The sequence below is a fragment of the Mobula hypostoma genome, chromosome 21, assembly GCF_963921235.1.
Source record: "Mobula hypostoma chromosome 21, sMobHyp1.1, whole genome shotgun sequence".
NCBI classification, from domain to species: Eukaryota; Metazoa; Chordata; class Chondrichthyes; order Myliobatiformes; family Myliobatidae; genus Mobula; species Mobula hypostoma.
In genome coordinates, this window is record NC_086117.1 from 41144761 (window position 1) to 41157596 (window position 12836).

At 40.7% G+C, this 12836-nt stretch overlaps 1 protein-coding gene across 2 annotated transcripts in view; it reads right to left on the reverse strand.

Moving 5' to 3' along the window:
* Window positions 1-12836, reverse strand: part of pnpla7b (patatin-like phospholipase domain containing 7b) — a 334759-nt gene that overhangs the window by 237835 nt on the left and 84088 nt on the right. For both annotated transcript variants that reach the window (XM_063073811.1, XM_063073810.1), the window contains exons 10-12: window positions 10418-10546; window positions 5667-5747; window positions 1836-1989 (exon numbers count right to left, since the gene is read on the reverse strand). In XM_063073811.1, coding sequence (XP_062929881.1) covers window positions 1836-1989; window positions 5667-5747; window positions 10418-10546 — 364 coding nt within the window. The remainder of the gene's footprint in view (window positions 1-1835; window positions 1990-5666; window positions 5748-10417; window positions 10547-12836) is intronic.

Here is a 12836-nt window from a genome sequence, read left to right on the forward strand (position 1 = left end):
GAAGAGCAAGGTGGAAATTGGAGCCAAAGTTGATGAAATTGACAAGCTCAGCATGGGTGTATGAAGCAGCACCAATGCAGTCTTCAATGTAGCAGAGGAAAAGTTGGAGACCAATACTGGGGAAGGCTTGGAACATGGACTATTCTATGTGGCCAACGAAAAGGCAGGCATAGCTGGGGCCCATGCCGGCAATTTAACTATTTGTTTTTCTTAAAACACATTTGAATACTGCTGAGTGTCAGCTGAGTCAGAAACCTTCAAAACACATCACAGCTTAAAACTGTGAGTGTGTTCCCTGTTTGCCAAAGGCTTTTCTCCTCAGCCATGTTGTGAGAACAGAAGAGTGAAAAAGTAGATCTTTCAGCCCCTCATGCCAGCTCTGCCTCTCAAAGTTCATGGCTGATCTTTTACCTCAGCCCCTGCACTCACTATGTATGGAACCATTTTGGCTTGCCCGAGGGGATAGCCTGCTGAGAAGCCCTGGCGGTTTTCATCCCATCAAGTTGTAAAACCATGACAGTTATAGATTGGCTGAATATGCACCGTATTTTCCCTCGGGGGATCAAAAACTACAGGACATGGGTTTAAGGTGAGAGGAGAAAGACTTATAAGGGGCTTGAGGCACACCTTCTTTATGCAGAGGTTAGTGTGTATATGGAACAAGCTGCCAGAGGTAGCTCAGGTAACACTTTAAAGATATTTAGATAAATAAATAAATAGATAGGATAGGTAGGGGCTCCCAACCTGGGGTCCATGGACCCTTCAGTTAATGGTAAGGATCCAATACATTAAAAAGTTTAGGAATCCCTAGTTGAGAGGGATATGGGCCAAACACAGGAAAATTGAACCAGCTTGATGTGCAGCAGGGTCAGCTGGGCTTCCATGCTGTATTACTCCATAACTCCAAGTTCAGCCATCTGACCCAAGACATCTATGCCCATGACATCATTTCAGAGTCTGAATAGCAAGACCTTTTCAAAACGTTTTGTATCATAATCTGTAACAGGGTGAGAACCTCTTGACAATGTTTTCTCTAACCCACATAACTGCAGCAGGAGATGTAAATTCACCTCTCAGTTTATAAAATAACAGAAAATACAAAATATCAATCACCTCAAGCCTTTGTGAGAATTATGACAGCCTTCCCATATAAATTTCTCTCCCTCGCTTGTATTCCTCATGATATACAAGTGCGGATCACTTGCTGACTGGTGCGTACATCATTTCTGTTTTACTGCTTACCCAAGATGGAAGCTCATTGATCCATGAATCACCAATGGTTAATTTGGATTTAACCACCTACTAACTAAAACTTGACAAGAAGATCTGAACCACAAATTCAATAGTAACACAGCGACAACAGCAGTCGTTAGAAGAACCCAAGCATGTGCCTTGAATGTCTGGGAAACAAATACTTTTCCATGGTTTCATGTTGATTACCCTGGATATTTAATTGCTGTGAAGTAATGGCAATGTATCAAACAGCACCCTACTACACAATTTAAATTATTGTTAGGTGTAGTCCTTCTAACAGGCAAACATTAGACATTCTAACTATGGGCAGAGACTTCTGCACCTGTTACCCAGTAGTGCAACACGTCACAAAAGTCAAATGTAAGCTTTTACTGGAGCTGTTGCAAGCCTCTGCCCGGCTATGATACCCAATTGAAACCATTATTAGAAAAACACATTGAACAGTAACTTAAGGATGGAGTAACAGAATCCCATAAAAGGAATATTTGGCATAATGGATTCAAATACGGTTGCAGTTTTCTTCCTGCACAACAACGGTCACTGCACTGCTCATCTGTTACAGTAAAATGCAAGCTTTGTACCTGTTTCCAAACCAGATACTGGAACATCGCTAGCTCTATTTGCTTTCTCCCAATTATCTTCCTCCACTGGGATACTGTGTTGTCGCTTGACTGTTTTGCTGGGACTGGACACGGAGATGCTGGATAAGGATAGCAAGGGAATGGCCTGACTCTCCTGTAACAAATGAAACATATATAATTAATGCACTGGCTGCTCGTTCAGGTACTATAAAACTCTAAGGTGGTAGAACATTGCCATTAAATCTGAATGCGTAGCTTGAGATACTGCTGGAATCCAAAGACCTAACTTTTGGACCCTACTTTATTTAACTGAACAGAGAGAAATAACAAATTTCCGACATAATTTCAAAGAATCTTGATCTCAGAAATTTGCATCTAATAAATTAATAAGGTTAACTGTATTACATTCTCAGCTTTCACTGGTTATTTAATGGATTGGATTATGATCTTTCAGTCTAAAAATTATCATGCAACTCATTCATAACCCAAAATTAACTGGTATTAATACAAAGTATTAAAGAGGGCAAATGGAAGAAAGGATCTTACACAATTTTGGTTGCTTTTCTGGGGCAATAGTTACAGCTCTCTGTCTCTACTCCTGTTCAGAATTTATTTCCAACCCAAAGCTTACTGCAGCCCACCCTTCCAATTGCCCTCAATGTCTGGCTGCCTGTGGATGACCCAAGAAACAAAGCCAAAGGCATCATGAGGCACTAATCCTTACTGTGTTTAAATGTCCTAGATGACCAGAGATATCTAAAGACAATTAAGATTTAAATAATTTTTTAATAACTAAAATTAACTTAATAAGAACCTTTAAATGTTATAAATTAATAAAAACCAAGGAAAGTAAAGCACTTGTACATTTATCTCCTCAATCAAGGTCATCAATCCCAATCACCCCTGGCAAAATGCCAGGGCCAGATGTCAAATGCATCCACCCTCTTAGCTCAGCGCCTGTGTTCCACACATGGACACAGTGGCAAGTCTAACCACAAATCAGGAGGTTTGATGCCAGCACCAACATCTTTCTTCCAGTCTGTTCCCAACTCCCACAAAGCCAAGAACAGACTGCAGAGAGCCAGTAGACAAGAAAACCCCAGCTGGTGAGCAACAAGATCCAATCTATCAATTCTCCCAATTTCAAAAATTCCTTTACATCAATTAAGGTCAAATGGTTATTAAATACAATTTCCCCTCACAATCAAATTTATTTCAAATTTTATCTACATAAGTGACAGGCATCCATTGCATGTGATGTCATGCATTGGAAACCCAGTGTACCCTCAATGATGCACTGACTTCTTTCAATCCAGACTAAGGGGGCGGGGACAGCAGCTGGGAACTTTAAGCTGTGCACTGACCACACTGCTGATATTTTCAAATAACATAACTTTTTATACCATCTTTGCATCTTGGGAAGAAACCCATACTTTCACAGGAGGAATGTTCATACTAAACACAGGCACCACCTGAGGTCAAAATTGGGCTTGGGTAATGGAACTGAGAGGCAGCAGCACTACCTGCTGCATCAGAAACCATCTGGAGTAAGCAGCATCTGAGCAGGGATCTGAATGTTGGTCATAGATTATGAATCTGAGACTTCGGAGCTAACAGTTGGGTAATTAATACAAGAACACAATAGGAGGAGGAATAGGCCACTCAGCTAGCACCACCCCCCCCCCCACCATCTCGATGAGATCAGCTGATCTCAATTCCTCTTCTGTGCCAGTTTTCTATAAGCCTTAATTTCTCAATCTTTCACATATTATCTATCTCCACCTTAAACACATCTAATGATTTGTCCTCTACCACCCTCAGGGGCTGAGAATTCTACAGATTCATAAAATCAGAAGAAAATTCTGCACACTTCAGTTTTAAACGAATGGCCATTATTCTGTGGCCATTCCACTCGCAAAACCAGCTCAACAGCCATCTTGTCATCCCTTTAGGATCTTATGCTTGAATAAGGTCACCCGTCCCCCCACCACATCCTTCTAAACTCCAAGGATTACAGATACCAACTGTCTGGCCTCTCTTGACATGACAACTTTCTCATCCCAGGAATTAGCCTGGTGAATCTCTTTTGGATTGCCTTCAGTATAACTACATCTTTTTAACAGGTAAGGGGAACAAGACTGTACACACTACTCCAGATGTGGCCTTACCAACATCCTGTACAATGGAAACAAAACCTCCCTATCCTTAAACTCTAACCCCTTTGGAATAAAGGCCAATACAACTTTCCTCCTAATCACTTGGTTCACCCGCCTACTGACTTCTTGAGATTTATGAACTTGCTCCCACTGAATTTCACCCATTTGCATTCTCTATTTAGATAATAATCTTTGACTTCTCTTTGTGAAGTGCTCGACTTCACAGTTCCCCACATTAAACTCCATTTCTGTATCTGGCACCAAGATCCACATTGAGGGATTAGGCTCTTCCCAAAGTTCATCACAAATCCCTCGTTGCACTTAGTAAGATTATGATACACAAAGGTAGAGATAAAATATTTGCAAATAATTGTAGGACATACATATTGCTTCATTTTTTTTTCTTCCTGAGGATTACTGGGTAGAGAAGGTGGTTTCAGATCTGCTAGATTGTGAGGGGCAGCAGCTGTCAATGCTGCATTATCACTATTAATGAGCTCATTCATATTGGTAGCAAAAAAATTAAGTACAGAAATTAACATTTCAAGCAGTTTAAGAATTAATGAATTTTTGTTCCTGGCTCATCTAAATTAATTGTTTGAAGTACTGTGCCCACAGACTCATTTGATCCTTGAAATGTGTATAATGGCTTCCATCTCATTTAACACATTTATTTCTTGATTCTTTCCACTTTCTTGAACCATATTAAATTGTGCACAAATCTGAACACTATTTAGCTGATGTGCCTGATGATAATGTGCTGGAGACGAGATCTGTCATCAGTAGGAAGTTGAATTTACAGACATTTTCAAAGAATACAGTCTCCAACAACTCAGGCAAACACTATCAAACTGAGAAAGAGGGGTGAGATGCACTGCACGAAACACTCTTCAAATTATTTTCTGATCGGTGACTAAATCTTGAGAAATGGTGTTTTCATTAACAAGCTGCTCCCCGTTCCAAGACAAGCACTCGACGTTTAGAGTTTGTTGAATGGTGAGCCAAAGTGTGGCTGGTTCTTTTCCTCTTCCATCTAGTGCCAAAAACCTGTTCTATATTACTGGAACACGGCATGAACAATGCACCTACTGGCAATTCAGCAGACTCCAGGCACAAACGCACCAAGCACTTTCAATTGCAAACTGAACAATGCAACTCGGAAAATTTTATGTTACCAAAAGCCATAGCCTTTCCTGGATAAAAACAGGAAATATTAGGGGGGAAATATCAGCAGAAAAGAAAATACTTATCACTTCAAGTCAAACCCCATATCAAAACTGAGAAAGAGTGAAAATAAGTTAATTGGGATTTTTGATTATTGTTAACCTTCCATGCTATCTTCAAGCTTCTGGAGCATTTTCTTATTCTATTTCAGATTTCCAGTGCATGCCTTTTTTTTTGTTGTAGATGTTTCATTAGATTTGGTATAATGACTGGTTCACGTTCACTAATTCCTGCTCGCTGTCAGTCTTTGTTGCAAAGCTGCCCCAAGCCATGATGCAAACCATGCAGCACTAACACCACAATACAAATCTCTAGCCTGCAGCATGCATCAAAAGCAGCCAGTGCCAACAGCAAGAAATGCTGATAATACGATGATTTTTTTTGATGAATTCATATGTATTTTAAAGCCAGAAGGCCAAGGGCACTTATCATTCCTGGTTATATCACGTACCGAATTGAAGAGTTCCTTGCTCAGACCCAGATAGTTGTGTAAAGCAAGGAAAGTCACTCTCTGCAAACGCACCATAATTATCTGAGAAAAAGAAAGAGTTTTGTTATCTTTAATGAAATATCAGTATCAGCAAGGTTTCAGTGGCAGTACAGTGTAATTTGGGGTCTGAACCACAAATACAACCCAGTGATTACAGATTTTATCCTTCCACACCAGTGGTTTGTTTAACGAATGAGTTCAGATTTACAAAAACCTATGAGGTACTGATGGAGGAAGCAATATGCAGTGGAGTTTTTCCGAACAAAATTACCTACTAAATGTTTATCGACATTAACTTTATTCTGCTGTGCATCTGCATATTCACTGGTCATGTACTTCCTCTGGCCCTTCTCAGAGTATACTCCATTTGAATTTCATCTTGTTAAACTTTGAAATTAAACTTAAATTCAGATCACTAATATGAGGTTATAAAGAGCATTAGTTCCAACACAAAACCATGGACTACATATAAACTGAAATGGAAATACTAAGTTGTTCAGACAGCATCAGCTATGAGAGAAAAAGATTGCAGGACTTTCCTCAGAGCACATGGGGTTCAACATCGTGCGTCACCATCCAATGTGAAAAACTTTAAGTAGGTGTTGATGGTGAGCGTGGACTCAGTGGGCCAAAGGCCAGCTTCTGAGCTATGACAACCATTCATGGTATTCTAATTTCTACATTTTACCCAGTTTTTTTTTTTAATCCAAGCAACCACAACTTAAATCTCCACAGCTTCTTATATTATATTATGTGCTAATTTATCAAAAGCCCTACGGAAGCCGATATGTAATAAAATGGACCAAATCTACTGAATTTTATTTATGAACACCTATTTAATTCAATCAATTTAAGCTTCAGGATGGAAAGGTCGGGTACAGGCCAAATCAAGGCAATGGGGTCCAGGCCCCAGAGCATATCAAAGCAACTGAACTTGTTGCTTGAACAACAACTTAAGCACCAGGCTGGAATTGGAAAAGTCAGGCACATGCCAAATAAGGTGACTGGGTCCAAGTCTCAGAAGCGACTGAACCTGATGTCTGGACGACAATCTAGGCGCCCGGCCAGATTGAACAGGTTAGGGTGTGAGGGCTCAAGGCGAGAGACGGGCCAGTTCAGCTCACTGTCCCACTCTGCACTGAACTGGACAGACTCTCTTGTGGACTTCAGTTCAGACCACTATTTGCTTATATTTATTGTTCGCACGATTTTTTTCTTCTGTGTACATTGGGTGTTTGATCGTCTTTTTTAATGATTTCTCTTGGGTTTCTTTGTTTTGTGGCTGCCTGTTAGAAGACAAATCTCAAGGTTGCATGAAGTTTACATACTTTGATAATAAACGTACTTTGAACTTTGTCCTACTTAATGTCTCAAAGTTCACACATTACCAGCATTAGCCAGTTTATTCTGTAGTTGCTACATTTATCCTTCTTTCCCTTCCTCTACACTGCCCACCCCTCCAGAACTGCTGCATTCTAAAGTCCCCCATCTCATGTCATCAGTCCTCAGCCTGACGAGTACTGAAAAGAATGTAGCCAGCCCTCCCCGTGCTAATCTGGGTTGTATTCTGTGCATGCTGTGGGACTTTTCTTTATTTGAACGCTACTGACATTTTTTAATTATGTTTTTAAACCAATTTTCTACTTCCTCATTTAATGCAACACTGATAAAGTATTCTATAAACCCTCCTCCTTTTCAAGATATTCTTTCTGATTGCTATTCTTCCTTTGAATACTATTTTACTGTTTAGACATTAATACATTTTTTTAAATGTTGGTATTCCTCTTAACATACTTTCTGATACACCCTCCCACACTTCGGACAATTCCTCCTTCCGTTCTCCATACTTTGAGTTCATTTTTTTTCCACAATTCAATTATGAAAATGATATCCAGCCTAAACCTTCACTTTATTTTTCACATTAATCCCAATGGTTTGGAACAAGCTGATAAGTAGTGAGCTGCTCATATTCACAGGCAGTAGGTCTGTGCCAGCTTTCATCAGATCTTCAAGCAGCAATTTCCTCAACAAAATCAGTTCAAGCCTTCTCAGCAAGGTTGTATGGAGCACAAAGCCTTTCTGATGTAAATGGTATCAGGAGATGAGGCTTGGGTCCAACCTCCTGCCAAAACTGATTAATTTCGATTTTTTTTTTAATTTGAAAATTCTATTTTAAAATATAAAAAATTGAAACGCGCAAAAGCAACTAAAGTCAATTTAGTTACTTCAAAATATGTTAAGTGCATGAAACTTGCCTCTCCGGCTCTCAGCTATTCCTCCATTAACATTATTGGTATTGTTGAACCATCACCTGGTGTAATCTGGTGCAGTTCAGCAGCAGGAATTTACAAATTAACTGCTGGGAAGATGGCAGGGAGTGGCCACTACAATGCTAAATCTCACAGGCTTCCAATATCAGGGCACAGCTGGGAGATGACTAGCAGGAACCCTCAGGGAGTTCAAGTCTTGCAGAGGAGTTTCAAAAATTGTGATACTCAAGTGGGAAATGCCATTGCTCAATGCAACTGCAAGCATCTCTCTGAAAAATCCAGGATTACATTTTTGATAGCCTCATGAGCTGGAGAATTACTGCTTTTCCCCACGTTTTTTTTCCTGCACATTGGCTGTTTTGAAAGTTTTTTTTAAATGGCTTCTATTGGGTTTCTGTGCTTTATGGCTGCTTGTAAGGAGATAAACCTCAAGGTTGTATATTGTATACATACTTTGATAATAAATGTACTTTGAAGTTTAGGCTGCCTCTCTTTTCTCACTCATGGTAATATACCTGGACTAAACTGAAAGCAACTCCTCTTTGAAGGCCTTCCTTTACTGTTTAACTTACTAACATTAGATTCCAATCTACTGGCCCAAATGACTAGTGTTCCTTTTGAAATCAGCCCAAGTATTTTTGCATTTTTTGCCACTTTTCCAGAACTATACTCATATTGTGAGCATCATTTTCCCAAATGCTCCAAAAATAAAACATGGTCTTCTCTGGTTTCCAGATTAAAATAGAGACAGCGTCATTCCTCATTGGGAAAAACAATCCATAAAGGCAACAATTCACATGCAAACTTTAAGCATTTCCCATCTTCACTCACAGGCCTCAATTCTCTTCCAGATTTCCGCAAATGTGTTCCTCTGCATCCCCCTATTTGACAGCTTCTAAGATTAAGCCAGCAGCACATTAGAGCCTCTTTTTCCATTGCTCTGACCAAACTTCACTGATATTGTAAGTATATCATTACCCTCTCATTACCAAAAGGTACATTTATAATATTTTCAGCATACAGCCACCGTATGTCAGTGAGAACGATCGCTGCTTTCTTTCCCTGGAAAGAATGACCCATTCTGAGCTGTTCTGAAAAATCTTTATCTGCAGTAAACACACTGCAAAGTGACGCAAATACAAGGGGCCCCAATACAATTGTGTGTGTGTGAAATGGGGTCGGTAGCATTGGAATACAGCCAGATACACTATTCAGTGTTTAACCATATTACACCAAACGCTAGTCATCAGCTATGATCAGTACTAGAAAAAAGGGACTTAAATAATTTACTTTTACTTGTTATAATGAAATAGGACAACATCCAAATTTGAACTTGTTCATTCATTATGTGCCATGTCATACGACATGGGTGATCACAGCCTTTCCATGACCATGATGGTTCTTGGCAAATTTTTCTCCAGAAGTGGTTTGCCATTGCCTTCGACTGGGCAGTATCTTTACAAGACAGGTGACCCTAGCCATTATTAATACTCTTCAGAGATGTCTGCCTGGCATCAGTGGTCGAATAACCAGAACTTGTGATATGCACCAGCTGTTCATGGGACCATCCATCAGCTGCTCCCATGGCTTTATGTGACCCTGATGGGTGGGGTGGGGGGCTAAGCAGGTGCTACACCTTGCCCAAGGGTGACCTGTAGGCTAGCAGAGGGAAGGAGCAACTTGCACTTTCTTTGGTAGAGATGCATTCCACTGCGCCACGCTAAATTTAAAAGACCCTCACTAAATGCCTGAAGCATTAGTAGAACAATTGAAGGAAATAATTTTGTAAAAGTGATTTCCTCACTCAAACCAATTTGATAAAACAATTTTAGTACATATCTGTTCCAGTGCATAGATTGCATAAAAGGCAATTAACTGAGTTAGCAAGTAATAATGTGCATTATATTAAGAGAATGTCAAATACAGTGGGATCTTGTGTGCTATGCAAAGCATTCTGCAATGTAAATTGTCCAAAATGGCATGTTTTAAGGCAATAAAGAAGCCATTTATTTGCTGATCAATAATTTAAGTTTCCTTCCATAACTGATCTAAATAACCATGAAAACAACCTCAACTAGCATAAAAATCTGAACAAGGAAGAATCATCCCGGAATCCTCTAATGTAACTACACGTCGACCTTCACTAATCCAACTGACTACCTATACTACCTATCTAGCTCCTTCAATAATCCGGCACTGATTATGCTTAATGTGATCCTTCTATAATTCAGCATTTTCACTAATCCAGCACTCCTCAGGTCCCAATGGTGCCGGATTAGTGAAGGTTGACCTGTACCTCAGGATCAAGATGCCAAGCCACCACATCAAATAGGTTCAAGGGCAACCCCAATTTCCTCAGCATCAAGGTGCAATGAAACAATACAAACCAATACTTTGATGCAACCTGTATACAGCATCTGCAGTTGGATATCGAATTCTTACCTGAATCACTCTGACCAGAGTTTCTGGGTACTTCTGGAAGACTGATTGAAAAGCACTGGCTGGCAAACGCAGAACTGTGGACGTGCATAAGGCCCGTGCAGAGACAGTTTTATAAGTAGCCGGGTAACCCTTGAAATGCAAAAAGAAAACTGTTCAACAAACTAATGCTTGATTACTGTTCAATGGTGCTTAATTTCATCCAATCAAAGTAACTGAAGGAATCCGTGAGTTGTGGTTTAGGAGGAGCTGTCAGAGTAACTGTTGTGTTTATTTTGGATGGCACACCTCACAGCCATGGTGTGCAAGTGGAACAATAGATCACTGGAACATAACAGTGTGACCCAAAATGTCTGCATTCACTATGATGCCTATAAAAGGGGACTCACTGATGGCAATTCCATTGATCGTTAAGGGTAGATGGCCTAAGTCTTTCTTGCAGGAGACAGTAATTGTTTGCACTATTGTGGCATAAATATTCTTGCCACTTATTATCCCCTGGTTTGATTATTGTTTAGCTGTTGCTGCTTGCAGGTAAAAACTGTTTCATAAAACATAAACACAGAACAGTACAGCACATATTGGTACCAACGACATAGGTAGGAAAAGGGAGGAGGTCCTGAAAACAGACTACAGGGAGTTAGGAAAGAAGTTAAGAAGCAGGACCTCAAAAGTAGTCATCTTGGGATTACTGCCTGTGCCACGTGACAGTGAGTATAGGAATAGAATGAGGTGGAGGATAAATGCATGGCTCAGGGATTGGAGCAGGGGGCAGGGATTCAGATTTCTGGATCATTGGGACCTCTTCTGGGGCAGTTGTGACCTGTACAAAAAGGATGGGTTGCACTTGAATGCGAGGGGGACCAATATCCTGGCGGGAAGGTTTGCTAAGGCTACTGGGGAAGAGTTTAAACTAGAATTGCTGGGTGGTGGAAATCGAACTGAAGTGTCAGAGCAAAGGGAGGTTGGCTCACAAATAGAGAAAGTTTGGAGACAGTGCGAAAGGGAGGATAGGCAGGTGATAGAAAAGGGGCAAGCTCATTCCGATCGTTTGAGATGGGTCTATTTTAATGCAAGGACTATTATGAGCAAAGCAGATGAGCTTAGAGCGTGGATCAGTGCCTGGAGCTATGATGTTGTGGCCATTACAGAGACTTGGATGGCTCAGGGGCAGGAATAGCTACTTCAAGTGCCAGGCTCTAGATGTTTCAGAAAGGACAGGGAGGGAGGCAAAAGAGGCAGGGGCATAGCACTGTTGATCAGAGATAGTGTCACGGCTGCAGAAAAGGAGGAAGTCATGGAGGGGTTGTCTACGGAGTCTCTGTGCGTGGAAGTTAGGAAGAGGAAGGGATCAATAACCTTACTGGGTGTTTCTTATAGACCACCCAACAGTAACAAGAACATTGAGGAGCAGAAAGGGAGACAGATTCTTGAAAGGAGTAATAATCACAGGGTTATTATGGTGGGAGATTTTAATTTCCCCAAATATTGATTGGCATCTCCCTAGAGGGGTTTAGATGGGGTGGAGTTTGTTAGGTGTGTACATGAAGGTTTCTTGACACAATATGTAGATAAGCCAACAAGAGGAGAGGCTGTACTTGATCTGGTATTGGAAAATGAATCTGGTCAGGTGTCAGGTCTCTCAGTGGGAGAGCATTTTGGAGATAGTGATCACAATTTTATCTCTTTTACCATAGAACTGGAGAGGGATAGGAACAGACAAGTTAGGGAAACGTTTAATTGGAGTAAGGGGAACCATGAGGCTATCAGGCAGGAACTTGGAAGCATAAATTGAAAACAGATGTTCTCATGGAAATGTATGGAAGAAATGTGACAAATGTTCAGGGGATATTTGCGTGGGGTTCTGAGTAGGTACATTCCAATCAGACATGGAAAGGATGGTAGGGTACAAGATCTGTGGTGCACAAAGGCTGTTGTAAATCTAGTCAAGAAGAAAAGAAGAGCTTACGATGGGTTCAAAGAACTAGGTAATGATAGGAATCTAGAAGATTATAAGGCTAGCAGGAAGGAGTTTAAGAATGAAATTAGGAGAGTCAGAAGGGGCCATGAGAAGGCCTTGGCAGACAGGATTAAGGAAAACCCCAAGGCATTCTACAAGTATGTGAAGAGCAGGAGGATAAGATGTGAGAGAATAAGGCCAATCAGGTGTGACAGTGGAAAAGCGTGTATGGAACCGGAGGAAATAGCGGAGGTACTTAATGAATACTTTGCTTCAGTATTCACTACAGAAAAGGATCTTGGCGAGTGTAGGGAGGACCTGCAGTGGACTGAAAAGCTTAAGAATGTAGATATTAAGAAAGAGGATGTGCTGGAGCTTTTGGAAAGCATCAAGTTGGATAAGTCACCGGGACCAGACTGGATGTACCCCAGGCTACTGTGGGAATCAAGGGAGGAAATTGCT